Source organism: Crotalus tigris, unplaced genomic scaffold (assembly GCF_016545835.1).
Source record: "Crotalus tigris isolate CLP2741 ecotype Arizona unplaced genomic scaffold, ASM1654583v1 scf7180000017536.10889498, whole genome shotgun sequence".
Lineage (NCBI taxonomy): Eukaryota > Metazoa > Chordata > Lepidosauria > Squamata > Viperidae > Crotalus > Crotalus tigris.
Window position 1 is genome coordinate 693,216 of NW_024096460.1, and position 14,628 is coordinate 707,843.

The 14,628-nt window shown below is 37.5% G+C and overlaps 1 protein-coding gene across 5 annotated transcripts in view; it reads left to right on the forward strand.

The window, feature by feature from the left end:
• The window catches only part of SLC18A2 (solute carrier family 18 member A2), a 37,726-nt gene that overhangs the window by 8,934 nt on the left and 14,164 nt on the right, over positions 1 to 14,628 (forward strand). For all 5 annotated transcript variants that reach the window (XM_039337827.1, XM_039338660.1, XM_039335343.1 and 2 more), the window contains exons 4-9: positions 2,881 to 2,939; positions 3,747 to 3,830; positions 4,416 to 4,508; positions 6,359 to 6,448; positions 6,930 to 6,973; positions 7,051 to 7,111. In XM_039337827.1, coding sequence (XP_039193761.1) covers positions 2,881 to 2,939; positions 3,747 to 3,830; positions 4,416 to 4,508; positions 6,359 to 6,448; positions 6,930 to 6,973; positions 7,051 to 7,111 — 431 coding nt within the window. The remainder of the gene's footprint in view (positions 1 to 2,880; positions 2,940 to 3,746; positions 3,831 to 4,415; positions 4,509 to 6,358; positions 6,449 to 6,929; positions 6,974 to 7,050; positions 7,112 to 14,628) is intronic.

A 14,628-nucleotide genomic window follows, 5' to 3' on the forward strand; every position in this document is an offset into this window, starting at 1 on the left:
ATTGTGGCATTTGTCTGCCAGCTGGTGTTTGTGGATCCTGGTTTTTCACTGATGTGTTCCACGTAATTTTCTTGGTTACTGTTAGTTATCTAGTTGTGATATTGCTTTGTTATTTTAAACTTACTGAAAGAATGGAGTAGATTGGTGAGGCAGAGCCCAGCATTTGTGCTTTTTCATAAGGCACCGCAGCACATGATGATCTATTTTATGTAATGTAAATCAGTTTTTTTAAAGCCATTATGATTATTATTTTATTATTAATTATATTTATACAGTATATGTTATATAGGATGTCCCACCATATTGACTACAAGAAATAAAACCAAAGCACATATAATAGTAAAGCTGTATCAAAAGCAATAGCAATTTTAGCAGCCAAATTCTCAACTGAAAAGTCTAAAATATTAGGAAATCAAAAGTGCAAGGATAGAATGAACCCTAAGCCTATGCCTTGCTGTTATTTAAAATAAAATAAATAAAATAGTTGTTTTAGATGAAATAGCAGGAGAGCAGGATAAGATTTACAGGGCACTTTGAATATTAAAATCTGCTAAGTATTACTGTTCTGTTACTTTAAGAAAGCAGGACTAATTTTTATTCAGAGTAATATAGGAAGTCTGGCTCACATTTTGAATGGGCTCACAATATATGGATGGAAAAGTCTAATGCAGTGGTTCTCAACCTTTTTAATGCCGCGACCCCAACCAGTAATAAGTCGAGGACTACCCAACCAGTCGTAAGTTGAGGACTTTCCCTGCCCGGGAGTGCCACGCATGTGTGGTGCCGCCCCCTGCGCTGGCTGAGGCGTAGCTGGCAAGCAGCAGAGACGGCGCAGGCCGACCACCGGCTGGGCCACCAGCTGGCCCAGCCCAAGGGAGGTAAGGCACCCGCTGGGCCCCACGCGCGCCAGCAACCCTCCCTGCATCCGCCAGCCTCCCACCTCCCACCCCGGTCCTCTTTTACTTACATTTTTAGTAGTTGCTCAGCAGGGAGGGGTGGAAACTTCCAGACAGCTCGCCTTTGCTGCAGACAACTTGCAGCACCGTTTGCAGAATGGAACTTTTGGCGGGCTCAGCAGGGCAGAGACAGCCTGGACAATTCCTATTGGCTTTTGAAAGCCAATAGAATTAGACTCTATTCAAGAGAGTCTATTCTATTGGCTTTCAAAAGCCAATAGAATAAAAGGGAGTAGCACAGCTAAGGAAAAGGGGGGAAAAAATGGCGGACTGCGTTGTTTGGCGACCCCCGTGAAATGGTCGTTCGACCCCAAATGGGGTCCCGACCCACAGGTTGAGAACCACTGGTCTAATATAAACATACAGATCCAGGAATGGTTAGGTCTAATTTATGTAAGTATGTTAGATGCAACTGCATGTTCATTTGAATGTGAGATCCTCTTGAGTTCAGCTCAGCTCCTTTTTTAAAAAGTGTTTTTTTTATTAGAAGAACAGTTTAAGAAACTACAGCAACATAAAAAGAAAAAGTAGAAAAGGTATAAAGGAGTGAAAAAAGTGAAAGATAATAAAAGAAAAAGAAAGAATTCAAAAGGAGCACTTCTGTTTTTTTGGGGGGCAATTATAAACATAATAATTGACATTTCTCCCTCCCCTTCTGAATTAAATATCATGGTTTCCTTCTTCCCTTATACAAACCTTTTTAATCAATGAATACTGAAATCACTAGTTTGTGTTTATTCATTTTCAGCAAAAAAATAAATAAATCATAAAGTGTTTCCAGTCTTTTATAAAAGTAAGTATAGTTCCCTCCTTAGTTTAGCTCAGGGATAGTCAACCTTGGCTCTTTTATGACTTGTGGATTTCAATTCCCAGAATTCCTGAGCCAGCTAAGCTAAGCTAAGCTGGCTCAGGAATTCTGGGAGTTGAAGTCCACGAGTCATAAAAGAGCCAGGGTTGACTACCCCTGGTTTAGCTAAACTCCTAATGATTGTAGCTATGTAGTTTCCTTAGCAGGATTACCAGAATGGTTTGCCTTTTCCCCTTTTTAATGGTTCCCAGCAAAACCAACCATGCTGTGATCCGAGCAGATTAGAAAAGACTGGGGCAACTGTGGTGGAAAAACCATTGTTGCACAAACTTGTCTGTAAGTTTCCTTCTTTTATTTTCATGGGGTGCAAATCATAGTAAGTTGTATTTATATCATTTAGTGCTGAACTGATGTTTTGATGAAGAATTAACAGAGAATGGCCTCAAGCCTTACTTGTTTTAGCATCTCATGCAGAAACATCTCCTGAAACACCAGAGAATATATGTGTACATCTCTGTATTCCTTCTATTTCTGTATTTCTCTAATGGTACTAATGCATTATTGATACGTGGTTCTGTATGCTAAGTTAATAAAGTTAATTGTGAGTTTTGATTTATAATCTGTAGAAATTTGTAAAGAGATTTCTGATTATCATTTGGGCCCATGCAGAAGTCATAGGTTTGCATCACAATACTCTCACAAAGGTCAACCACCATTGGCTATAGTATTATGAAGTCTTGTTTCAATATTAAAAATTTTGCACTATTGTATGCTGTGTTTTCTCACTGAAGCCAATTTCTTGAATGCAATTGTACATTTGTAATATATAACAGACAGAGTTAATTGAAGGTAAGAACACGAATTTGTTTCATCCTCGCTGAAATAAACAAAACTTGCAATCTGGCAAAAATATTAAATTCTTGTGTGCTTTCACTCATTTTACATGAGCAACATGTCTTCAAGATGCTTGCCCCGTCAAAGTTCTTCTCTGACCTTCAAAAAGTTGCCTAGCTCTGTTACAAAATATTATTTTCAGCTTCCTAAAAAAAGGAAACAGCTGTTGTAGATATAGAAAAACATACATAAAAAGTCAAAATTTGGTATTTTCTTTTCCAGGATAGGCTATCAGGTCCCCATGTTTGCTGGTTTCTGCATCATGTTTATTTCAACAATAAGTAAGTGTTGTTTTTCTCCTATATCCCCAAGTATTACAGAAGAGAAGGAGAGATGGGAACAAAACACTGTTTTGAATTGTCAAATCTGGATATCCTTTGGTTCTAAGAATATATGAAGCTTTCACTAGATAACTGTTGGTTAAAACATCAATGAAGACAAGACTTCTTTCCACAGATTCTAACTGTGCCATAATGATGTAGTGTTAATATAGCCATTCCCTTTGCCACTGTTGCTTAGGGCAAGCTTTGAGCTGAAATGTTTTCTTATACAGTCCATACCGTTGAACCAGAAGGGAGAGAGTGTGTAGAAAAATAAGGCACTTTAATCTTGCCTTTTCTTACTTCCAGATGAAAAGCAACCATAGCCCAATGGAAAGAGGAATGGCCTTGAATGTCTCTCATTCATTGGAGTGGTTCTTTCAATTGAATTATTCTATTTATTATACAGCAATGTCTATTCCCCACAGAGGCTTGGAAATTGCTTGTCCATTTTTAGGGGAAAAAAAACTAAACCAGTTAAATTGTATCTTGGCTATGGGAAGGTATTGTGAAATATTGGAACAAATATTGCTTTGATAAGAAGCTTTCTACATTTATATTGTGTCACCAAGAGGCTAAACATTTTAGTAATAATAACTCTAAATTAAATAAAAGAAAATAATGCAGTTAGCATTGAAATTCACATGATAGTTGCAGAAATAGATTAAATGAATGTTAATCATAGAGTATATAAAAAGCTTTAACTTTTAAATTTAGATCGAATTAATCCTTTTTTTAATGCTTTCTGCTCCCTTCCCCCCCCCCCAGTGTTTGCCTTTTCAGAAAGCTATAAGTTACTCGTGATTGCAAGAGCTCTCCAAGGTGTGGGTTCATCTTGTTCTTCTGTAGCTGGTAGGTTTCTAACATGTACATCAGCATAGAGCCTATTGCTGTTTATTCTTTACTAAGGATATGATCAAATTGCAAATCATTTTATTGTTATTATTTTTATACAATTAGATGAGGTCTCTAATTATAAACAGCACTGAATTTCTTAAGAATGAGTATGATGTTTTCTTCTGTTTTTAAAAACGTTAAACATTTTTTCAGATTGGGTTAGTTTTAATACGTACTATGTCATTTAGAGTGTGTTGCAGACAATCTAGATTTCTAGATGGAATTCTTCACATTTTTGAGAATTCCAGATTATATCCATTTTCCTTTCCTGCATAGCACTTTCTGGTAAAGGGTTGCAAAGAAAAGAGCAAGTTAAAAAAAGGCAACTCTTTCCTTTATTAACAGCCCCGTTGCCTTAAAGAGGCTACGTTGGAGAGACTTCTCACCCCTCCCTCACTGATTTTAAGAGATTTTCCAAAGGACAGTTTATTGGATATGTGAAGATAAATGTTTCACAGGTGATTGTTCATATCTTAGTGTAATTTCCTGTCTGCCGAAGACAAGTCTAGTGATTTTTATTTTGCTTTTCTTTTTATGCAGGGATGGGTATGCTAGCCAGTGTCTATACCGATGATGAAGAAAGAGGCAATGCAATGGGGATTGCCTTGGGAGGCTTGGCCTTGGGGGTATTAGGTCAGTATGGCAACATTCCCTGGATCAGAATACAGGTAGTCCTCGGGTTACGACCGCAATCGAGTCCAAAATTTATGTTGCTAAGTGAAACATTTGTTAAGTGAGTTTGCCGCATTTTACGACTTTTCTTGCCACAGTTGTTAAGTGAATCATTGCATTCATTAAATAAGTAACATGGCATGTTAAGTGAATCTGGATTCCCCATTGACTTTGCTTGTCAGAAAGTCACAGAAGGTGATCACTTGACCTTGGGACACTGCAACCGTCATAAATATGAACCACTTGCCCAGCATCTGAATTTTGATCATGTAACCATGGGGATGCTACAGTGGTTGTAAGTGTGAAAAGTGCTCATAACTCACTTTTTTCAGTGCCATTGTAACTTTGAATGGTCACTAAATGAACTGTTGTTCATGAACTGTATGCAATTTTAGAAATTTTATATGCCTTTTTTTTTCAATCAACAGTGCTACTTTATGGCCAGCCCTTCTTTCTCCCAACTAAATGCATATTTAATTAGTCCCTCAGGCTATGAATTTTTTCAGTTACGTTACACTCAATGCCACTGAACTTATAAATACTAACATCTGAATAAAGGAATAGGCTATTAGATTAATTATTTGACTCAGAATTATTTTGTTGGCTTGTCAAAGAATTTAGTTGTACATACACAAAAAGAGAAGATAAACCCATACTATGAAGAAAGTTTTTACTTCTGGTGACCGCCTGGATAAGTCCCTGTTTCTTGGAACATTTTCAGAAATGGTTTGCCATTGCCTTTTTCTCAGGCAGAGAGGAAGTGACTGGCCCAAAGTTGCCTAACTAATTTTGTGCCTAAGGTAGGACTAGAACTCACAGTTTCCCAGTTTCTATCCTGGGGCCTTAATAATTACACCAAACTGTCTCTGAGTTGCCATACACTGAATACAGTATATAATTGTGTCTCCCTTCCATTTTCTAGTTTTAGATACTTAACAAGTAGCAAAGCAATAGTTGCCTAGACATACTTGAATTTTTATCATATACTGCTATATTTGATATATAATTGAAAAATGTATGGAGTATGTGCAACTGCACACTCAATAAGGCAAGCATTTCTGTGAACAGCTACTCCATGTCCCAAATGATTCCGTAGAATGATCTTTTTTTATTCCTTTCAATCAGCTGAATGTTGAAAATAAATTATAGATTAAGAACTGTCCGATGTCAGGATAATTATCTAAAAATAGAATGGAATGAGCCAAATTGGGTGTTGGGGTAGAAGAAAAATCAAGTTTGAAAATGAACCATATTTGGCTGATGGCTGTGGGGGTAAAAAAATCAAGAACATTCCCCTTTGAATCGCTATATGAGAGCTAGGTTGGGCAGTGGCTCTGAATGCAGCTGACTGATCTATCCTTCCCCTATCCCAGGGGTAGGCAATCTTAGCTCTTTTATGACTCGTGGAGTTCAACTCCCAGAATTCCTGAGCCAGCCATGCTGAGGGGAAAGAGAGAGGTTTCCAAGCTGAGCCATGCTGGCTCAGGAATTCTGGGAGTTGAAGTCCACGAGTCATAAAAGAGCCAAGGTTGCTACCCCTGCCCTATTCTGTCTTCACATGACCCAGTAGCCCAGCTATTTTAAGTTGCCGGAAAGAATCCCCAGTGCCATGGCCTTGCATGCTTTCTCTGCCTTGTTTTAGAATTAGATCAAAACTTTCCTCATTAAAAAAGAGCTTTTAACCTAAAGGGCAAACACAATATTTATCTACTTATAGAATTGCCCTTCATCATTGTTGATATTTGGCCAAATATCTTACTAGAATCTAAATATTTATGAAGAAATGTGACTTTGATGTGTTTTTTTCATAGTGGGTCCACCTTTTGGAAGTGTAATGTATGAATTTGTTGGGAAGGCAGCCCCCTTCTTGGTGTTAGCAGCCTTGGCTCTTTTTGATGGAAGTAAGTCAAAAAACAATTTGTCCTCAACTTACAACCACAATTGTGCCCCAAATTTATATCGCTAAGTGAGACATTTTTAAAGTGAGTTTTGTCCAGTTTTATGACTTGTCTTGCCACAGTGAATCATCATTAGGGGAATCATCTTAATTGTTAAGTTAGCAACCCAGTCGTTCAATGAATCTGGCCTTGACTTTGCTTGTCAGGGGGTCACAAAACGTGATCACATGACCTGGGGACCTCTGTGACCATCACAAATATGAACCAGTTGCCAAGCGTCTGAATTTTGATTGCATGATCTTACGGATGTTGCAATGGTCATAAGTGTGAAAAATGATCATAAGTCACTTCTTTCAGTACCATTGTAACTTTGAATGGTCACTAAATGAATTGTTGCAAGCCTAGGACTAATGGTTTCACATACAGTGTTATGATTTAATTACAACCTATAGAATAAAAAGTTCCTTTTTTGTTTTGTTTGCAGCAATACAATTGCTAGTTTTACAGCCGTCTAAGATACAGCCAGAAGTAAGTACTTTGACTAACTTTTTAAAAGAATGCGTATTTCACCCTTTTTATAAAACTCTTTTTTATTATTTTAATAGAGTCAAAAAGGAGCATCATTACTGACCCTCTTGAGAGACCCATACATTCTTATTGCTGCAGGTATTTTTGAATTTTATATAGTTGCATTTTTAAAATATATGGCTGTTTTCTGAATTTGAGAGGTCACTTGAAAAATGAAATAAAAAAAATATTTCAGCATTCAAAACCAGATACTCTCTACTATTACCTTCAGTGCTATTCCTTCTTTTCTTCCTCCTTCTCATCCTCCTCCCCCATCTTCCTCCTTCTCCTCCATGGATAAGTTCTGTGTTGCAGCTAATCACTATTTTTACTTTTGAAGAAAGGTTATTTCAGAGTTAGTGCTATTTCCAGGCCTTTTTTTTTTTTTAAAGTAAAATTCCTTTGGTAAACTCAGGTGGAATTGAATTCAGGACATTTGGTGAGTGGCAAGAGAATTATTCATGCTAATTAGGAATCACAAAGAAAATCCCACATCCCAGGTAGCAAAATTTATGCAACAAAGCTTTATGAATCATTCTTGAACTTCTCTATATGGTTGTCAGATTCAGTATAGCATTATTTTTTCTCCAGTGTTTCTTGAGAGGTCCTTAATGAGAAGTTTAGTGATACTGTATTTCCTATTATCCTGGCTTCTGATTTTTTTCTCTTACAACAGCAAGAACTGGTTATATTCTTTTTGCATTTCCAATTTTTAAACCCTCCTTTGCCCCAGATCTATACTATCTTTAGATCTCTTCAGTTTGATATCCCCAGAACCCATTATTTCTTCACAATTATCCTTTTTGATCTATGCTTTTTGTTTTCATGTTGTTGCTGTTGTGCAGTTTTCTTCAGGGCGATCTGAAGAAGTGATTGGTCACTTGTCCCAATTATCTGCCCTTAGCTTTTTTTTTCTGGAGATTTTGTGCAGCTGTACAGTACACATGTACATTTTAAGTGGAGTGAATGAGAATAACAACAGTACCTTGTTCACAGAATTTGCATCTAAATTGCTAGGCCACTTGAGGAATAGGACATACAAAACCATTGTACCACTTACTAAATAATTAGGAAAGGTCTCACAATTACAGCCATGATAACAATACACAATTATGTCTTTTCAAAGTACACTAAACTGAAATTGTATATCGCTGTGTTTGTGAAATACTACTGAAAAGTTTTTGAATTAATGCTTCGGAGTGTTGATTTACATGCAACTGGCCTCTTCCCAAGCACTTTTTGGTGTTAGAAAAATTAGGCTGGAAAATTTAAGTGGGGAACTTAAAAAATGGGGGAGATAATTAGACATACTTAAATATCATTTAAATTAAAGGAACATGTTTCTTTTGGAAGAAATATTAATTAATTTTAATTGTAACCTACAGTTTTCTCATTTTCCCTTTGTATTAAACTTAAAATATATATTCTTTATCATATTTCTTGTATGGAATTCTATTAGATATGCACTACTGGAGTGGGTTAAACCTCTAGTTGAATATATGAACTGATGTCTATTATCCTCGGTAATAATTCATAGCTCTTCCAAGAGCTTTCCAGTGATTTCCTTTGATTTTGTTTATATTTTCTACTGTCTTTCCTTTTTGTTTCCTTCAACCTTGTCACACAAATACTAGCTTCATCTACACAACTAAAGTATGTGAGTTTCTGTTTGCTGAACATTAACTTGAAGAAGCAGTCCAACCTTATTTGTCCAGGACCAATTAACTGAAACATACCCATGGACAGGCATAAAAGCCTTAAATGCTTATATACAAATGCTCAAAGCTTGGGAACAAACAAGATGAACTAAAAGCAATAGTACACGAGGGAGGGTATGACATAGTTGGTATTACAGAAACCTAGTGGGATGAAACCCATGAAAGGAATGGACTGATGGATGTACATAAATTGTTCAAAAGAAACAGGTCTACAAAAAGAGGAGGAGGAGTTGCACTTACAGTGGGGCAAAAAAGTATTTAGTCAGCCACCAATTGTGCAAGTTCTCCCACTTAAAAAGATGAAAGAGGCCTGTAATTGTCATCATAGGTAGACCTCAACTATGAGAGACAAAATGAGAAAACAAATCCAGACAACCACATTGTTTGATTTGGAAAGAATTTATTTGCAAATTATGGTGGAAAATAAGTATGTGGTCACCTACAAACAAGCAAGATTTCTGGCTCTCATAGATCTGTAACTTCTTCTTTAAGAGGCTCCTCTGTCCTCCACCCATTATCTGTATCAATGGCACCTGTTTGAACTTGTTATCAGTATAAAAGACACCTGTCCACAACCTCAAACAGTCACACTCCAAACTCCACTATGGTGAAGACCAAAGAGCTGTCGAAGGACACCAGAAACAAAATTGTAGACCTGCACCAGGCTGGGAAGACTGAATCTGCAATAGGCAAGCAGCTTGGTGTGAAGAAATCAACTGTGAGAGCAATAATTAGAAAATGGAAGACATACAAAACCAATGATAATCTCCCTCAATCTGGGGTTCCACGCAAGATCTCACCCCGTGGGGTCAACATGATCACAAGAACGGTGAGCAAAAATCCCAGAACCACAAGGGGGGACCTAGTGAATGACCTGCAGAGAGCTTGGACCAACGTAACAAAGGCAACCATCATAACACACTACGCCACCAGGGACTCAGATCCTGCAGTGCCAGACGTGTCCCCCTGCTTAAGCCAGTACATGTCTGGGCCTGTCTGAAGTCGTGTTTGGAGGAGAGAGAATGCTGAGTTGCATCCAAAGAACACCATACCTACTATGAAGCATGGGGGTGGCAACATCATGCTTTGGGGCTGTTTCTCTGCAAAGAGACCAGGACGACTGATCCGTGTACAGGAAAGAATGAATGGGGCCATGTATCATGAGATTTTGAGTGCAAACCTCCTTCCATCAGCAAGGGCATTGAAGATGAAATGTGGCTGGGTCTTTCAGCATGACAATGATCCCAAACACACCGCCTGGGCAACGAAGGAGTGGCTTCATAAGAAGCATTTCAAGGTCATGGAGTGGCCTAGCCAGTCTCCAGATCTTAACCCCATAGAAAACCTTTGGAGGGAGTTGAAAGTCCGTGTTGCCCAGCGACAGCCCCAAAACATCACTGCTCTAGAGGAGATTTACATGGAGGAATGGGCCAACATACCAGCAACAGTGTGTGCCAACCTTGTGAAGACTTACAGAAAACATTTGACCTCTGTCGTTGCCAATAAAGGATATATAACGAAGTATTGAGATAAACTTTTGTTATTGACCACATACTTATTTTCCACCATAATTTGCAAATAAATTCTTTCCAAATCAGACAATGTGATTGTCTGCATTTGTAGACCTCTCTCATAGTTGAGGTCTACCTATGATGACAATTACAGGTCTCTCTCATCTTTTTAAGTGGGAGAACTTGCACAATTGGTGGCTGACTAAATACTTTTTTGCCCCACTGTATGTAAGACAACACTACATATCTACAGAAACACACATGATCAAAGATAAAATCTCTCCTGAATGCATATAATATAAGAGAGAGAAAAAAGTGACATTACCATGTGTATATTACAGGCCACCCAACCAATCAGAAGAAATAGATGAACTCTTTGCCAACCAGTTAACAAATGTATGTAGGAAGCATGCCACAATAGTAATGGGAGACTTCAACTATCCAGATATCAACTGAGAGACAAACTTTGCAGCGAGTGGAGATCAAACAGATTCCTAACCAACTTAGCCGACAACTTTGTCATCCAAAAGGTGGAGGAGGGAACTCGGCGCAAAGCCATTCTGGACTTAATTCTAACTAAAAGAAGTGATCAAGAGAGTTGAAGTTGCTGGAACCTTGGGCGAAAGTGACCACATCATACTGAAACTTAATATAATGCAAACACTAGCAATAGAAAACAATCCAACCAGTGTCCTGAACTCCAAAAGAGCTGACTTTAACAAACTCAGAGAGAACCTAGAAAAGATCCCATGGATAAAAATCCTAAAGGAGAAAACAACTCAAGAAGCATGGGAAACTCTGAAAAATGCAATCATAAAAGCCCATATCAGCACAATATGACTGAAAAAGAAAAACAAGAAATTCAAGAAGAAACCAGCATGGCTGCTCAAAGATCTCTCTGACAAACTGAAAGACAAAAAGGACAAATACACAAAATGGAAAGAGGGCCACATAACTAAGGCCGATTATCAGCAGACAGCCAGAACATGTAAATATGAAGTCAGGAAAGCAAAGGCTCAGAACAAACAAAGACTTGCAACAAAAATCATGGATAATAAAAAAAGTTTCTTCCAACATATTAACAACAAGAAAAAAGTCAAGGAAATTGTAAGTCCACTAAGGAGAGATGATGGCAAGGAAATAACAGGCAACAGGGAAACAGCAGAGCTGCTTAACTCATACTTTATATCAGTCTTCACACAAAAAGAAACCATAGCCCAATAAATAAAAAACCACTGCAAAAGACAATTAGAAACAAAAATTAAAATAAGCAAGAAAATAGTAAGAGAACACCTATCCAACCTTGACGAACATAAATCACTGGGGCCTGACAGATTACATCCCAGAGTTCTGAAGGAGTTGGCAGATCTTATGTCAGAACCATTGCACCATATCTTTCAAAAATCCTGGAGCACAGGGGAAGTATCTGAGGATTGGAAAAGGGCTGATGTGGTTCCCATCTTCAAGAAAGGGAAAACAAACAGGCCCAGGAAACTACAGCCGAATCAGTTTAACATCAATGCCTGGGAAGAACCTAGAAAGATAATAAAAAAAAAAACAGATCTGCAAACAACTAGAAGCAAACAAAGTTATAACTATAGCCACCATGGGTTTGTTAAAAGCAAATCATGCCAAACCAATCTTATTTCATTCTTTGATAAAGTGACTAAACTAGTAGACCAGCAAAATGCTGTGGATGTAGTATACTTAGATCTCAGTAAGGCATTTGATAAATAGACCACAATCTACTCCTTGGTAAGCTAGAAAAAGGTGGAATAGACAATATCACCACCAGATAGATCTGTAGCTGGCTGGCAAACTGTACTCAAAGAGTAGTCCTCAATGGCACTACATCCACATGGAGAGAAGTAAGCAGTGGGATACCACAAGGTTCTGTCCTAGGCCCAGTACTCTTCAATATCTTTATCAATGACTTAGATGAGGGAATTGATGGTGAACTCATCACATTTGCAGATGACACCAAACTGGCAAAACCCCAAAAGACAAACTCAGGATCAAAAAAGATCTTGACAACTTAAACAATGGGCCCTATCCAACAAAATGAGTTTTAATGTAGAGAAAAGCAAAGTTTTACATTTAGGTTCAAAAAAAAATCAAAGATACAAGTACAGAATGGGCAAGACCTAGCTTAAAAACAGTAACTGTGAGAGGGACCTTGGAGTCCTAGTGGACGATCACTTAACCATGAGCCAGCAGTGTGCAGCAGCAGTCAAAAAAGTTAATACGATCCTGGATTGTATAAACAGAGGCATAGAATCAAGATCACACAAGGCATTAGTACCACTTTATAAAATTCTAGTAAGACCACACCTGGAATACTGCAACCAATTTTGATCACCATATCACAACAAAGATGTTGAGAGTTTGGAAAAAATTCAGAGAAGAGCAACTAAGAGGATCAAAGACCTGGAAACTAAAACATACAAGAAATGGCTGCAGGACTTGGGTTTGGCTAGTCTAAAGAAAAGAAAAAATAGGGGAGACATGATAGCAGTATTCCAGTTTTTGAGGGGCTGCCACAAAGAAGAGATGGTCACATTATTCACCAAAGCACCAGTGGGAAGGACAAGAAACAATGGCTGGAAATTGATCAAAGAGAGAAGCAACCTGGAACTAAGGAGAAACTTCCTGACAGTGGGGACAATTAACCAGTGGAATAGCTTGCCTTCAGAAATCATGGGCACTCCATTGCTGGAGATTTTTAAAAAGAGGCTGGACCAGGGGTAGTCAACCTTGGCTCTTTTATGACTCGTGGACTTCAACTCCCAGAATTCCTGAGCCAGCTGGCTCAGGAATTCTGGGAGTTGAAGTCCACGAGTCATAAAAGAGCCAAGGTTGTCTACCCCTGGGCTAGACAGTCACTTGTCTGAGATGGTATAGGTTTTCCTGCTTGAGCAGGGGGCTAAACTAGAAGACCTCCAAGATCCCTTCCAGCTCTATTCTATTCTATTCTTTTGAGTGGTGATCCCTGGGAGAGGAATTATATTGCATTGTAATAATTACTCTAAGAGTTATTTTAAATAATAATTAGGTGTAAAAATATGAATGCCAAATTGTAATGCCAAGTTGTAAATCATTGAAGCATGAGGGCAAAACGGTAATGCCCCAATTCTCTCTTCCTGGTATTTTGTTCCTTTTTTAGTAGCTTTCTAATTTGATTATGTGTGAAACATTTTGATTCAAAGTTGATTGGGAGTTGAAGTCCACAAGTCATAAAAGGGCCAAGTTTGAAAACCCCTGCCTTATGATATAACATGGTGCCAGAGTACGTGTTATCCACATCATTTTACATTAACATTGTTTTAAGCAAATTTATAAAAATAAAAAATATTACAATATTGTAAAATCTTGAGAAAATTTTGCAATCTCACAGGGCTGTTGTTTTTTTTTTTTTTGCAAGAAGACATCAGAACTTAAAAAGCAAAGTTTTTTTTTCAAGTTCTGATATTTTAGGTACAACATCATCATTTTTGCAAGAAACAAATTGGATTCTTGTTCCTTGCCCTTAGGCATATGGGTGAGAGCACATCAAGGTTTAAGATACACTAAATAGACAGCCTAATACAATTTGGCATATCTGAACAAAGAATGACAGCAGTGGTTATTTTATTGCTGAACTGTGTGATAAGAGAGCCTTTTCTTGGGCAAGAGCTATGAAATACTAGAACTAGATGAAGTGTAAAGGTTTAAAAGTCATCACAACCTGAGTTTTCAGTTAAGTTTTTATTGTTATCAAAATACTATAAACTGTTTTAAAACTCAGCCCATGAGTGGTATAAGACCAAGTTACAGAATCTGAAGTTTTTTTATGTAAAAACTATATTACTCCATAATGTGCTGTAAGAGAAAGTCTATCAGAAATAGCAGCACGCTTGCTATATTTGAATCTACTTGTAGGGAATGTGGCCACTGTTTTATTTTGGGGTAAGTAATCAACAAGACTTTATTTCCTTGGTTTCCTTCTTGTGCTCATTCTCAAGTATTGTATCAAATAACATTTCCATTTGAAAATTGAAAGTATTACATAGATATAAATATTTTATTAAAACAAAATGTGCATGTTATCATTGCATCAGTAATAGCAAAACTATTTGTATTAAAAGTTGTGCATTACCTCTGCTAGATTTAAAATATTTTCTAAACGTTATAACACATTTTACTCCATGTCTTTGACATAGTGTGCTGCTTATTGTCTCATTTTTGAAGAAGTGGAACTTTTATGAAATTACAGGATTAAATGTTTTCCCCATCCTAGCAATTTAAATATAATCATTGTTGTACATTTGACAAGCAACTCTTCAAACTGCATTTTTTCATGTCAGCGTAGCTCTTTCCAGCTATTGATTAGAATTTAAGTGAAATAATT